This window comes from Myotis nattereri, assembly GCF_964212035.1.
Source record: "Myotis nattereri genome assembly, chromosome: 6".
NCBI lineage: Eukaryota > Metazoa > Chordata > Mammalia > Chiroptera > Vespertilionidae > Myotis > Myotis nattereri.
The window spans coordinates 19012478-19025501 of record NC_138081.1 but is presented as its reverse complement, the minus strand read 5'-3'; the positions used below and the strand labels follow the sequence as shown (position 1 = coordinate 19025501).

Sequence of the window (13024 nt, the reverse complement as noted above, 5' to 3'; positions counted from 1 at the left end):
CTCTATTTCTCCTTCTCAGCAGTAATCTCAATCTAATTATGTAATTACTGATGTAATTAGTTGTTTCTGTCTGTCTTCCCTTAGAAGGTAAACACCGTAAAGCCTGGGGTAGAGTTTGAAAGGTTCTTATACACACATAGCAGATCTTCAAGAAACATTTGTCTAATGCTTTCACAGCACCTAGTCTGTGCACAAGGTTCAGGTCTAGTGTTCAGCCCGGGTGAGGCTGCGAGGCCTGTTTTCTGTTCACTGTATTTGTAGGAGCTGGAATTGCCTCTTGTAGCATGGTCCCTTTGTAGAGCCCCATCATCTTAAGTGGCTTACCTAGTAGGGTGCAGTTTAAAGAGCCCTGAGTTTGTTTAATTAGAAACTTGATCAGTTCTTTTAAATGAACAAAGAACTGGAAAACCTACTTAATGAGTGGAGAAGCGTGTGGGTGCAATGAGGTTTGGAGGTGCGTTCTGTATCCTGCTTGGGGGACCTCCAGTAATTCAGTAATCAGGGGACTCATGCAGAACCCAGTAGTGGCATTCCTCACCTTAGACCTAGAAGCATGTTTACATCTTTCCGGCTTCCTGAGCACTGCAGTTCTCTACAGTGGCTTTTGCACTTAGAAACTAGATAGGAAGGAACTTGGAGAAGTACAGAGCAGGGCCTCTTTTGCAACCTCTTGGGTTGGGTCCTTATCGTTGCGGAGCTTGGGACAAGATTTGTCTTCATGTACTTGGCAGATGGCACTTGGGATCCACAAAATAGTAATGAGCTTTCTTTCCTCAGTCTGATGCATCTACTATGTTCAGAAGAGGGTGGCTGGGCTGATTTTGCAAAAACAAGGAGGGGAAAAAAAGCCAGAAGTAAAAAGGGATGTTACTACAGAATTTATTATCAAGCAGGTTACTTTTCTCCAGAGACCAAGATGAAGTTAAGTCTCTTACCAAGAAAATCAACTACTCTCCTTTTTTGGGGGCGGGGGGTGGCGGGGGGTGTGTGTGTCTCAGATTAAAGAAAAGATGAATATATTCTTTTAAACTGAAAATTTGTTTTCAATATTGTCATTTAACTGGAGGCAGCTCAGGAACAGGGTAAAGGACTTTAAGATTGATACTTTTGGTTCAAATAGTTAAATTTGAGGTAGAGGAGAATGGAATCTTGGGTTATGTTTCAAGGTTTTAAGGAAACAGGAACTCTGATCACTTTGAAGAAATTCTTGTTTTACTCTCTCGGTTACTGGTACAGAGGTAAGTTTAGACGGAATTTGCCCTGCTGGATAGCTGGTAGTTGAGGTAGCCATTATTTTCTTGACACATAAGCTCACTCCATTTTTTTTTGAGATTAAATTTCTCTTTGAAAAAATATTTTTATTGATTTCAGAGAGGAAGGGAGAAAGATAGAAACATCAATGATCAGAGAGAATCATTAATCGCTGCCTCCTGCATGCCCTCTACTGAGGATCGAGCCCACAACCCTGGCATATGTACTGACCGGAAATTGAACCATGACCTCCTGGTTCATAGGCTGACACTCAATCACTGAGCCATGCCGAATGGGCAACCTCTCTCCATTTTGAAGAATTTGTAGAAGACAGTGAAAACTTTCTTGTTGCACCCTCTCAATCTTCATTAATGCAGCAAAGCTCTTTTTAAACGTGCATCCTTAAACTTACCCAACCCCCTGCCAAAGGACCTCAGGATTTAGTTTCACAAATATACTTTCCTTTCTCCCAAGTTTTCTTTCCGGAAGATAGTTTAAAATTCTGTCTAGCTAGGTAAAGTTTCTCTTCTATGAATTAAATTTAAACATCTATTGATTCCTTGCTGAGGCCAGCTTTGTGCTTGGGTTCTTAGGTGGCTGCAGGTCCATGCCTTATGGGCCATGGGCTTCAGAGGCTGGACAAATAGGGTATGCATCTAAAAGCATCAACTCTGCTGATTAAAGCATATTAAGAATGTCAAGGGCCTAACTCTGTTTTGTAAAACAAACAAAAAACCCCAAACCAGGCAAATGAAACATACAGCTTTGCATAGATGAAACATTTGAAAACACCATGCCATGTGTCTAGGTTACCTCTGAGTATCTGGTGCTATGAAAGTAGCAGTTTGAATACATGCCATCCTATTTCTCAATTGTTTTGTCCTGGTATCAAGATATGGTAACATTGGGTCATGGAAAGGATGATAAACTATTCAGCAAGTTATTTTCTTCTTGCATTAGGATGTTTGCCTTTTTTATTTTGAATGTTTGACTTCCATATAGCATTTTTTAAATCCTCACCTGAGGGTATGTTTTTATTGATTTGAGAGAGAGGGAGAGGGAGAGAGAGAGAGATCAATGTGAGAAACATTGATCAGTTGCCTTCTGTATGCACCCCAACCAGGGTTTGAACCTTCAGCCTTTCAGTGTACAGGACGATGCTCCAACCAACTGAGCCACACCCGCTAGGTATTTATTTATTTATTTATTTTAAATCCTCACCTGAGGATATTTTCCCATTGATTTTTAGAGAGAGAGAGAGAGAGAGAGAGAGAGAAAGAGAGAGAGAGAGAGAGAGAGAGAGAGAGAGAGAGAGAGAGAGGAAGAGAGAGGGAAAGACAGAGAGAAATATTGATGTAAGAGAAACACATCGATTGGTTGCCTCCTGCACATGCCCTGACCAGGGCCTGGGCCGAGGAGGAGCCTGCAGCAAGGTACATGCCCTTGACCGGAATCGAACATGGGACCCTTTGGTCTGCAGGCCAACACTATATCCACTGAGCCAAACCGGCTAGAGCTATATGGCATTTTTAATACAAGCTACAGAGTGCTTTCATGTCCATATTCACAGTTGATTTTTATAATCGAGAGGTATTGTCAGCCTCATTTTACACATGGAAGAAAAGAAAGCCGAGGCAAAGATCAGGCAAGGAAACCAAAGCTTCACAGCTAGAAGGTCAGGTTCTGGGGGCGAATCAGAGTCTGTTTCTCTCTTCCTCTTCTGCAGCAGCCTACTGTTAGGACGATACTATACCCATCAGATCTTTCCTGGGAATGATAATGGTGGTGGTGGGATTGTTCCATCTTTTATTCTCTGTTCCTTTATAGCACCTTCTTGGTTTTTATTCCTCCCCCTTCCCCTTTTATTTCTTTCAGCTTGGATTCCTTAGCACCACCTCTGCTCAGCCAGAAGAGAAGGCCTCAAGTCTCATTGGCAAATATCACCACGTTGACCGTGCCACCGGCCAGGTGCTAACCTGTGACAAGTGTCCGGCAGGAACCTATGTATCTGAGCACTGTACCAACACAAGCCTGCGTGTCTGCAGCAGTTGCCCTGTGGGGACCTTTACCAGGCATGAGAATGGCATAGAGAAATGCCATGACTGTAGTCAGCCATGCCCATGGCCAATGATTGAGAAATTACCTTGTACTGCCTTGACTGACCGAGAATGCACTTGCCCACCTGGCATGTTCCAGTTTAATGCTACCTGCGCTCCCCATACGGTGTGTCCTGTGGGCTGGGGTGTGCGGAAGAAAGGGACGGAGACCGAGGATGTGCGGTGTAAGCAGTGTGCTCGGGGTACCTTCTCTGATGTGCCTTCTAGTGTGATGAAATGCAAAGCATACACAGACTGTCTGGCTCAGAACCTGGTGGTGATCAAGCCAGGCACCAAGGTGGCAGACAACGTCTGTGGCACACCCCCGACCTTCTCCAGTACAACCTCACCTTCCCCTGGCACAGCCATCTTTTCGCGCCTTGAGCACATGGAATCTCATGAAGTCCCTTCCTCCACGTATGTTTCCCAAGGTAACTTAACCTCACGAGTTGTTTATTTGAGGAGGGCTTTGAGCCCAGTGAAGGTACTGGCAATGGGCCTGTGCCAAGGATGGTTTTGCATTTTGTATATCCCTTGATGAAGGGGCTTGCATTTTGTGGCTAATTAAATCTAGCTTCTTTGGGACCTTTTAGAAACATTTCAACTCAGAAGGTTGCACTTAGGGGGATCAGATATCTAAAAACTAGGTCACACCAAGCTAGCAAATAAGAACCTAGTAAAACAAGGACAGTGTGCGGCCTTATGTAAGTCACTGAACTTCTTCTGGTTTTGGTTTCAAACTCGTCAAGTAAATGAGTGATTTAGATATTTAAGGTCTCACTCCGATGAAAAGTTTTTCAACGTGGAGTCAATCCTGGGTAGATACAGCCAGAGGTAAGAAGGAGGGAGAAGGGAAGAAAATACTATGAGATGTGGAAGGGAGGGATGAATATTGGATCAAAGGTGGGGAAAATAAGTTAGAAGATTCAGGAAACAAGCAAATTTGTATCACCCTGAAGGTAACTAGCTAGCACTCACATCTGGAAAATAATGCATTTTTTTTCCAAATGATTCTAACTTGAGGTTCTTCACTGGATATCACTGTTTTCCTCAGATTCCTTTAGAATCTCAGGCAGACTATAAAATTTAGTCTTTATTCTCAAATCCTTTTTTCTTTTTTTTTTATGATTTCCAAGTCATTTTTATTTTTTTTTTCAAATCCTTTTTGATTGAATTTAATTTTCATCGAGATGATAGCCCACTTGAGTTGTGCTTTCTAGCGTCCTCTCAGGTGCGATTGTACTTGACCTTGATGATGACCCTGTGAGGAGAGCCTGACAGCCACCATTTTGAAAGGAAGAAACGGACTCACATGACCTGACCAGGTTTTCTCAGGGTCCGATACAGGACAGGTCCTGTTTCTCGGGACTCAAAATCTCTGGCTCTCACGACTCGTTAATGGAGACAACTTGTGGAAGCTTCTCTGATAGAAGTCCACTAAACTGGCCATGCCCATGGCCAGTGGTTGAGAAATCTAAATCTTTCTTAATCTATTCATAGAAGATACTAAGGAAGTCCTGCCTTATTTTATTCACTGACCTGTCTCACCAAAACTTCCTTTCACTGATCAAACTTGGTTTTGAGTTTGAGCTCTTTTCTTACCTTAGTCATATCCTCAAATTTACCATTGCATTATGACATAGTCAAAAGTTGGGAGAGGAGGTACAAAGGAATTAAAGGACAAAGAAATTAAATTTGAACTAGTTCTCTGAGTAGTCAGAACAGTTGAGAGTTGACTAAAGCTCTGAATATATATATGTGTCTGCTCAGGGTGTGAAGCACAGGAGTAGCTGCTGTGAAGGTCAGATGCTGGATCCCTGAGAATGCCCTTGGTTATGGCACGAGGAAGTAAATGAGTTTAGCTGTTACCCTTCGTTTTTATCTTCCACGTAAAGGTGCTTTTAAGATCTTTATGAAAATGTGCAATATAACTTATTTTTAAACTCCAAAGGTCATCTCTTCTTTAATGATCTGCCTGGTGTGGAGATGAGCAGGAAGAGGATGGGATATATAGATCTCCAAATATAGAAAAACTCATCCCCCTCTTTACTCTTTTTTTTTTTTCCTAGGCATGAACTCAACAGAATTCAACTCCTCTGCCTCTGTTAGACCAAAGGAACTGAGTGGCATCCACGAAGAGACAGTCCCCAACAACACAAGGTGGGAGGAAGGTGTGAACAAGACCCTCCCAAACCTCCAGGTAGTGGACCACCAGCAAGGCTCCCACCACAGACACATCCTGAAGCTGCTGCCACCCATGGAGGCCACTGGGGGCGAGAAGTCCAGCACGCCCATCAAAAGCATCAAGAGGGGTCATCCCAGACAGAACCCGCACAAGCATTTTGACATCAATGAGCATCTTCCCTGGATGATTGTGCTTTTCCTGCTGCTGGTGCTTGTGGTGATAGTGGTGTGCAGTATCCGGAAAAGCTCAAGGACTCTAAAGAAGGGGCCCCGGCAGGATCCCAGTGCCATTGTGGAAAAGGCGGGGCTGAAGAAATCCATCGCCCCAACCCAGAACCGGGAGAAGTGGATCTACTACTGCAATGGCCACGGTGAGCTTTCTTTTCTTCTCCTTGCCTCGCTTTCCCTCGTCCCTGTTGTCTGGAGGAGTGGGAAATGCAACATTTCTGGAATGCCTTTTGTACACCTAGTGCTATTTGATCTAGATGTGTTTAGGAGAAATGAGGTGGTCAGCATTTGATGCACTGTGTTCAGAGAGAATAACCACTCTGCCCTTTTCTCCCCTGGCGCATTTAAAGGGGCATGTTGCAAAATGAGAGGTGTGAGAGGGACATTTAGGGACTTTGTTCAGCCTTGTCATTGAACATGGGAGGAGATTGAGTTCAGAGAGGTTTGGCTGCATCCTTGACTCCGGCTGGTTGTTTGCTCAGGACAGATGGGACTGACTCCACGTCTCCGGACTAGTGGAACCCTCACTTCTTTTTCACTACTGGGCTGCTAAGAAAAGAAAAAAGAATTTGTCTTAAGTTTGCCTTTTAGAACCTCAACCTTGCTTCTAGGTCCCTATACTTTTTGTCCATGTACTTTTCTCCTCCTTATATTTTTAGGATCCCATTTCTCTCAGGGTAGGAAGGGCTTTTAGATGACAGACACTCAAAGCTTAATGTGTTGGTGATCACTTGAGGCTGGGCCTCCCATCTTCTACATAGTCGTAGAAGTATGTGTTGACACAGGCTGGAATATTTGTTTTTCCTTTTTTGAAGGCCAGAAATAGCTTACGGAAGTTGTCCCAGGAGCTGTTTGAGGTGAGATGGGAGTTTTCAGACGGTGGCAGTAATTTCCCTTTCTATAAATCCTAAAATGAGATTTCGGCCTGCAATTTTGACAATTCCAGTCAGGTGCCTTCTTGCCCCTTTAAAGTTAGCCTAATTTTCTAAAAAAAGCGGTTGGCCTTTTGTATTGAGTCTTAAAACTCTGTTTATACCTTTTGTTCCAGCAATTCCATTTTTATTCATCTATTTTAACCAGAAATACCAAAAAAAAAAAAAGATTTAAGCAAAAAGATCTTAAACTTTTAACTAAGTTGAAATTGGAAACAAAGGGACAGTTTTAAGGAAATGAATTAAGTAAATGATGGCCTATCTCAGTGGTCGGCAAACTCATTAGTCAAAAGGGCCAAATATGCCCTGACCAGTTTGGCTCACTGGATAGAGCGTCGGCCTGCGGACTGAGGGGTCCCGGGTTCGATTCCGATCAAGGGCATGTACCTTGGTTGTGGGCACATCCCCAGTGGGAGCTGTGCAGGAGACAGCTGATCGATGTTTCTCTCTCATTGATGTTTCAAACTCTCTATCCCTCTCCCTTCCTCTCTGTAAAAAGTCAATAAAATATATTTTTTTAAAAAAGAGCCAAATATCAACAGTACAACCATTGAAATTTCTTTTGAGTGCCAAATTTTTTAAACTTAAACTATATAGGTAGGTACATTGTTATTAACTTAATTAGGGTACTCCTAAGGCTTAGGAAGAGCCACACTCAAGGGGCCAAAGAGCCGCATGTGGCTTGCGAGCCGCAGTTTGCCGACCATGGGCCTATCTGTAATATGAAAGGTATTGACATTGAAGATTTTATGAATTTTTTGGCTGATGACATAGGAAAATGTTTTACATTAGGTTAAAGAAAAGAAAAAACAACCCAGACTACACAATTCATATAATATGATCCCAGTTCCCTTAAAACTATGAAATAGAGACTGAAAGAAAATTGGCCAAAATGACAGTGATGTTCTTTAAGTTTGGTGAGATTAATGTGTGGGTTTTTTTTTCTTCTTTGTTAGTTTTCCTTTCCCCAAATTTTCTAAAAGTAGCACATGCTACTTTTATAATCAGAAATTTAGAGAAAGTGAAAAAAACAACAACAGTAACTTATTTTGCTTTCCTTTGCTAATTTGTGTGAATGAGCAAATCAAGTGAAAATCAGACTGAGATGAACCCCCTCCTGGGGACAGAGCCTGCCCTGACTTGAAGGAGACTACCCCTTGCTGGCAACCCAGCTGGGGAAGGAAGGCTTCAATCCTCCCCTCCTTTTTAATAAAAATCTTTTTATTTGGACATCATTTCAAAATTACGGAAAAATTCCAAGAGTCGTACAAAGAATGCCTGTTTATCCGTGCCCAGGTCAACCTGTTGTTAATATTTTGCTCTTTTTCATTATGTGCTCTCTTTGTATTAAAAATAGACTTTATAAATTATAAAATATGTATAATACAGAATAGTTTATTATATTTATTATATAATGTAACATATAATATACAATATTTTGTGTATATGCACACATGTACATCCAGAAAATAATTTTTCTGGACTATATCCTGGCCCTTTGTGCCTACAAACTTCAGTGTGTATTTCTAAACAATAAGGATAGTCTCTTTAAAAAAAAATAGTACAGTTTTCAACCTCAAATAAATTTAACATGAATATAATATTGTAACTTACCATCCATATTCCAGTATTCTCAGTCAGTCCATTAAGGGCCTTCATAGATAGCATGCATTTTTTTTTTTCTGGTATAGAATCTGGTCCAGGATCAAGTATTTCATTAAATTGCTCTTTAAGTGATCAGTCAGACACTTGTTCTGATATGTCTAATTAGTAGAGAATGTCCTGTTGGATTATGTAAGTATTTGAAACTCTCCTCTCCTTATTTACTTCTTTAAAGGAATAACTCCGTTTCTTTGGTAGTTGAATTTATGGATTAGGGTTTGGTGCTATCTGTAGTTTAAGGATCCACTGGGGGTCTTGGGAATGTATCCTCCATGGAGAAGCGGGGATTACTGTGGCCTCATTCAAGTGTAACTATCTTTTCCAAGAGTTTAACTCTCTCCCCCTCCCCCACCCGGTTTTTCCATTGGGATGTTCATATTTAGGATGTTTTTCTAAACGAGGTCTATTTTTTCCAAATTTCTGTTCTGAAAGGTTCAACTAAGTAAAATCCCATTACAAAGAGAGGTTCTGTTTAATAAAAACCATTCCAGGTGCTCAGAGAGGCCTCTAGAAACAATATCTTGTTGTTCTGATTGCAGTGAGTTCTGGGAAGCAGATAATCCTGTATAAGATCTTTTTCTGGTCCTTGTCCATTTACACTGAATTGTTCATGAGGATGAGAGTAGGGGTCAAATTGCCTAGCCCAGGGTGCTCTCCATAAGAGGTCATGTAAGACCTCACTTACGCCTGCCCACCTTAAGCAGACCATGCTACGCTCCTGAGTGCCATATAGACAGACCCTCAGCACTCTGAAGCTAAGCCATTGGTTCCTGTCTTTCTCTACAAGAACCTAGCCAGTTTGGCTCAGTGCATCGGCCTGTAGACTGAAGGGTTCCGGCTTCGATTCTGGTCAAGGGCATGTACCTCGGTTGCAGGCTCAATCCCAGCCCTGGTCAGGGCGCATGCAGGAGGCAACCAATCAATGTGTCTCTTTCACATTGATGTTTTTCTCTTTCTGTCTCTCCCCTTCCTTTCCACTCTTTCTAAATATCAATGGAAAAATATGCTTGGATGAGGATTAAAAAAAGAAAAAAAAAAAAAGAACCTCTTTTTTTTTTTTGGCTCTACTCACGCCTCTCTGCCTACCAAGGATTTATAGTTTTTAAAGTTGAACTCCACAAAACTGCAATCCTACTTTCATGGAATCCTGGTATTGGAGACACCTTATGTGGCCAGGAGGATGGAAGACTGAGGGTGCTGTGGTATTTTGTGTGCTTCTTTCCTTCATGAAGTCAGAGCAATTTAATGTTTAGTAAATTGGGATTGGACTCTGGTTTCTTGTAATGTGTCTGTTTCAGCAACAGGCATCAGAAGTCCTTTCAGAATTTTTTTTTTCAATTTATTAAAACTGGAGACAGTGAAACAAGGCAGGGCCTAGGATAGAAGAAGCAACAGGAGAGAGCCTAGGCTGGGCTGCTTTGGCTCTCTACAGATGTTATAGGAAAGTCAGAGAAAAGAGGCCTTGGAGGTAGGTTTGGGGGTTAGCCCGGGATGAGCTGCCGCTGCCCATTGCTCCCCAGGTTGCAGGTCTCATTGGGCCCCTTAGAGTTTAGAAGACGCATGCCTGAGAGGGAAGAAGCACATGGGCGTGATCCCAGGAGAGAGCGCCCAGAATTCTTATACACAAATCTTTTATTTATGAGTTTATTACTAGATTCAGGTGTCATTAGGATGTAAATCTATGCTAATGCTCAATTTGTTATGCTTTTGTTGTTTAAGTAATACTTTTATTTCCTTTTGTAGTATAATCCCAACATTATGGGGTAAGTGGGATCCAACATGTTCAATTTTATTTAAAATTAAGATTAATGCGGGTTCACATTAATTGGAAGGTTACATGGAAAACAGTATATTTTGTCTGATCTGTTTCTCACATAAAGCACAAAAGTAAAGATAGTGAAACTTAGTCCACACACAGCTGGCTGTACATTGCACTGACAAAGTCTCAAATGGTCTCAAAACAGTTACTTCCTTATAATTATGCAAGACACAGAGCTGTGGCCCAGCCCCAGCTGGGAACGGGGATGGCCGAGAACAGAACCAACTGCTGTTCTCTTACTGCTGTTTCTAATACGGGTTCTTCCTAGTGACCTTCCCCTCCTTTCTTCCTCTTCTCCTCTCTCCCTTCCCCACTCCTCTCTCTTCCCCCCTCTCTCCTTTGTTCACCCTTATGACTGACTATTTGGAAAAACTGTTACCTTGGGTTCCAAGCAATCTGTTGCCCTAGGGAGTCTGAGGAGAAGTTTGAAAAGCAGATGAGGAATGGAAATTGCCCTGAAATTACTTGTGGAGGAAGTTCTGCAAGGTGATAGAGGGAGCGAAAAATGGACTGTATCTCTGCTCGATAGTATTTCCTTTTTCTTTCAGACTTGAGGTTATGAAGAAAAATGGGGTGAGACAAAGGAATTGGATTTATTTAGTTTTAACTGGCTTAGTTCCTAATTAGCACATTCTCAGTCCTGAACCTTAGGGAGACAGTCAGCATTTGACTGGGACAGTAATCCCTCCCGGTGTAGTTACTCGAAGTACACGAGATAGAAAGATAGCATCTCCTCTAAATGAACTGCAAGAGGGGTTGTGAAAGCGGCTGGTGCACTTTCTCCAGCAGATGCTCTGTACCTGCAGCAGCAAAAGGGCAAAGGTCTCACTCTGTAGAACTATATTCTGAGATTCTATTTCTTAATTCCTTCAGTTTGTTCTGTCTTATACCGTTTAACTGTGTGCATGTGGTTTGTTTCCGCGCATTGCGTAGGAGCTCTTAGAAGGCAATGGGTCTTACTGTGTGTCCCCTAGGCTGGGCCAATAGCACAGGGCTCAAGGAGGGGCGGTCTCAAACTGTGCTAGCTTATATGGCTATCACATGAGCTGTTAAATGCAAAACTAAATTGAACTAAACTTGAAAGTCCAAGTTTCTTGGTTGAATCAGCCACAGCTTCAGTGCTCAATAGCCACGTGTTGCTAATAGTTACCATATTGGACAGGACAGGTACAGGCTATTTCCATCATCGAAAGTCTTGTTGGACAGCGCTGGTCTAGAGCACCTGTGACTTATCCACTTATCCTATTCAAGGTTGGATTGTTTTCAAGCCACTGACTTAATTGGGGAATAGGGGTTGGTGGGAGACACATTCAAAAAAAGCAACCAAGACTCAGAAAGACAGGCTTAATAATACTTTACTAAGTCCTGGGAGGCAGCACACTGCAGTGAAAGATGAGGGCTGATGAGTCAGGTTGGCCTGGGTTTTGAATATCAGCCCTCGCTCTGTAACTGTGCCAGGCTACTGAACCCCTCCTCAGTTTTGTCATCTGCAGTGTGGACATAACTCTTGTCTCTCTCATGGGGTTGTTTGTGAACATTGACTGAGATCATAGGTAACATTGATAAAGCTGCCATCTCAGCTTCCTTTTCTTTCTCTCTCCCCCCGACAAGAAGGTCAGGGAGTTTAGCTGTGCTGAAGATTTCATGATGAGCTGAGGTCAGGGCAGAGGGACAACTATATCTAATTTTCAACCAAGTAGAAATCCATTAAGGATCATATTTAATGAGAAATGGCTACAGAGAAAACATCTGCAACTAGAATTTGGCCATAACATGCCTTAGAGGCCAATTGGCCAGTACAAAAGGAACTGGAAAATGACAGTGTGGCACATGTAGGCTGATTCTCAGCATTCTAGAGGGTGAAAGGAAGGAACTAGGCTCACCTGGCCTGCTCCTGTAGGGTGAGGAGTAGCTGTTGGTGGAATGGGGTGAGTGGAGTGGGGCAGTGTTGGCTGGGAGAGGGAAGCTGTGCAAAGGGAAGAACCTTGTGGGCCTGGTTTGCTCAGCTGTTCGATGAAAGTCTTGGATTCAAGTATGTCTAACATCTCCCTCTATTCTAAAAGCCTTTCTTAAAGTGATGCAAAAATGGAAATGTGAAGTTGAAAACAACCCACAACCCAACGCTTTCCGTTTTATTTCAAGCTTAAAACCCAAAGGCAAAGTTTTTGTACAGACCAGCTGGCTTGGTGGTTGAACCTCTGATTTGCATAATTTTGATACCCTAATCTATATGTAAAGACTGCTCTTAGGGGAAACAATGATGAAGAACCAGGCTATTATTTGCTTAGAGCAGTTATCTCAAAGCTTCAGACACTGTCCTTGAACCAAGTTCTGTTATAGACCTTGAGTTCCTGGTATTATATATTTTATTTCTTCCATCCGGTCCCCTATCCACAACTCACTGCTCAAAGCAAAATAGGACATCCCCTCACCTTACCTAGCAAACAAACAGTGACACATCCCTTCTCATCTGTTGTCTTTAGGTTTTGCTCAGTAACAGTCTCATGCTCTGTTCCGTCCTTGTGAATCCCAACAACAGGCTCAGGAAAAATGCTTCCTTTCCTCCTGAATTGTGGTTCCTCTTCAAAGATTGGTCAAGCGTGGGGAGAACTGGTCTTTATTGAGGGTTGTGACGGAAATGCATCTTCCAGGTTCACAACTCTGCAGACTTTGTCCTCTTTCCAGACTAAGTAGTAAGATGCAGTCCAATTGTAGGAGTGGAGTGTGATTGTTTTTTGTGTAAATATACAAAAAATTTTGTGTGAAAACCCCCAAAACCCCGAGGTTGCTGTGGTAGGTTAGGTGACATACGTTGGGTTTCTGGAAGCTGTGCCCTAGATATATTTGAACAA

The 13024-nt window shown here is 42.3% G+C and overlaps 1 protein-coding gene across 1 annotated transcript in view; it reads left to right on the top strand.

The window, feature by feature from the left end:
- TNFRSF21 (TNF receptor superfamily member 21) overlaps positions 1 to 13024 on the top strand; it is a 74923-nt gene that overhangs the window by 23840 nt on the left and 38059 nt on the right. The window contains exons 2-3 of the mRNA XM_081094084.1: positions 3127 to 3778; positions 5417 to 5902. Coding sequence (XP_080950210.1) covers positions 3127 to 3778; positions 5417 to 5902 — 1138 coding nt within the window. The remainder of the gene's footprint in view (positions 1 to 3126; positions 3779 to 5416; positions 5903 to 13024) is intronic.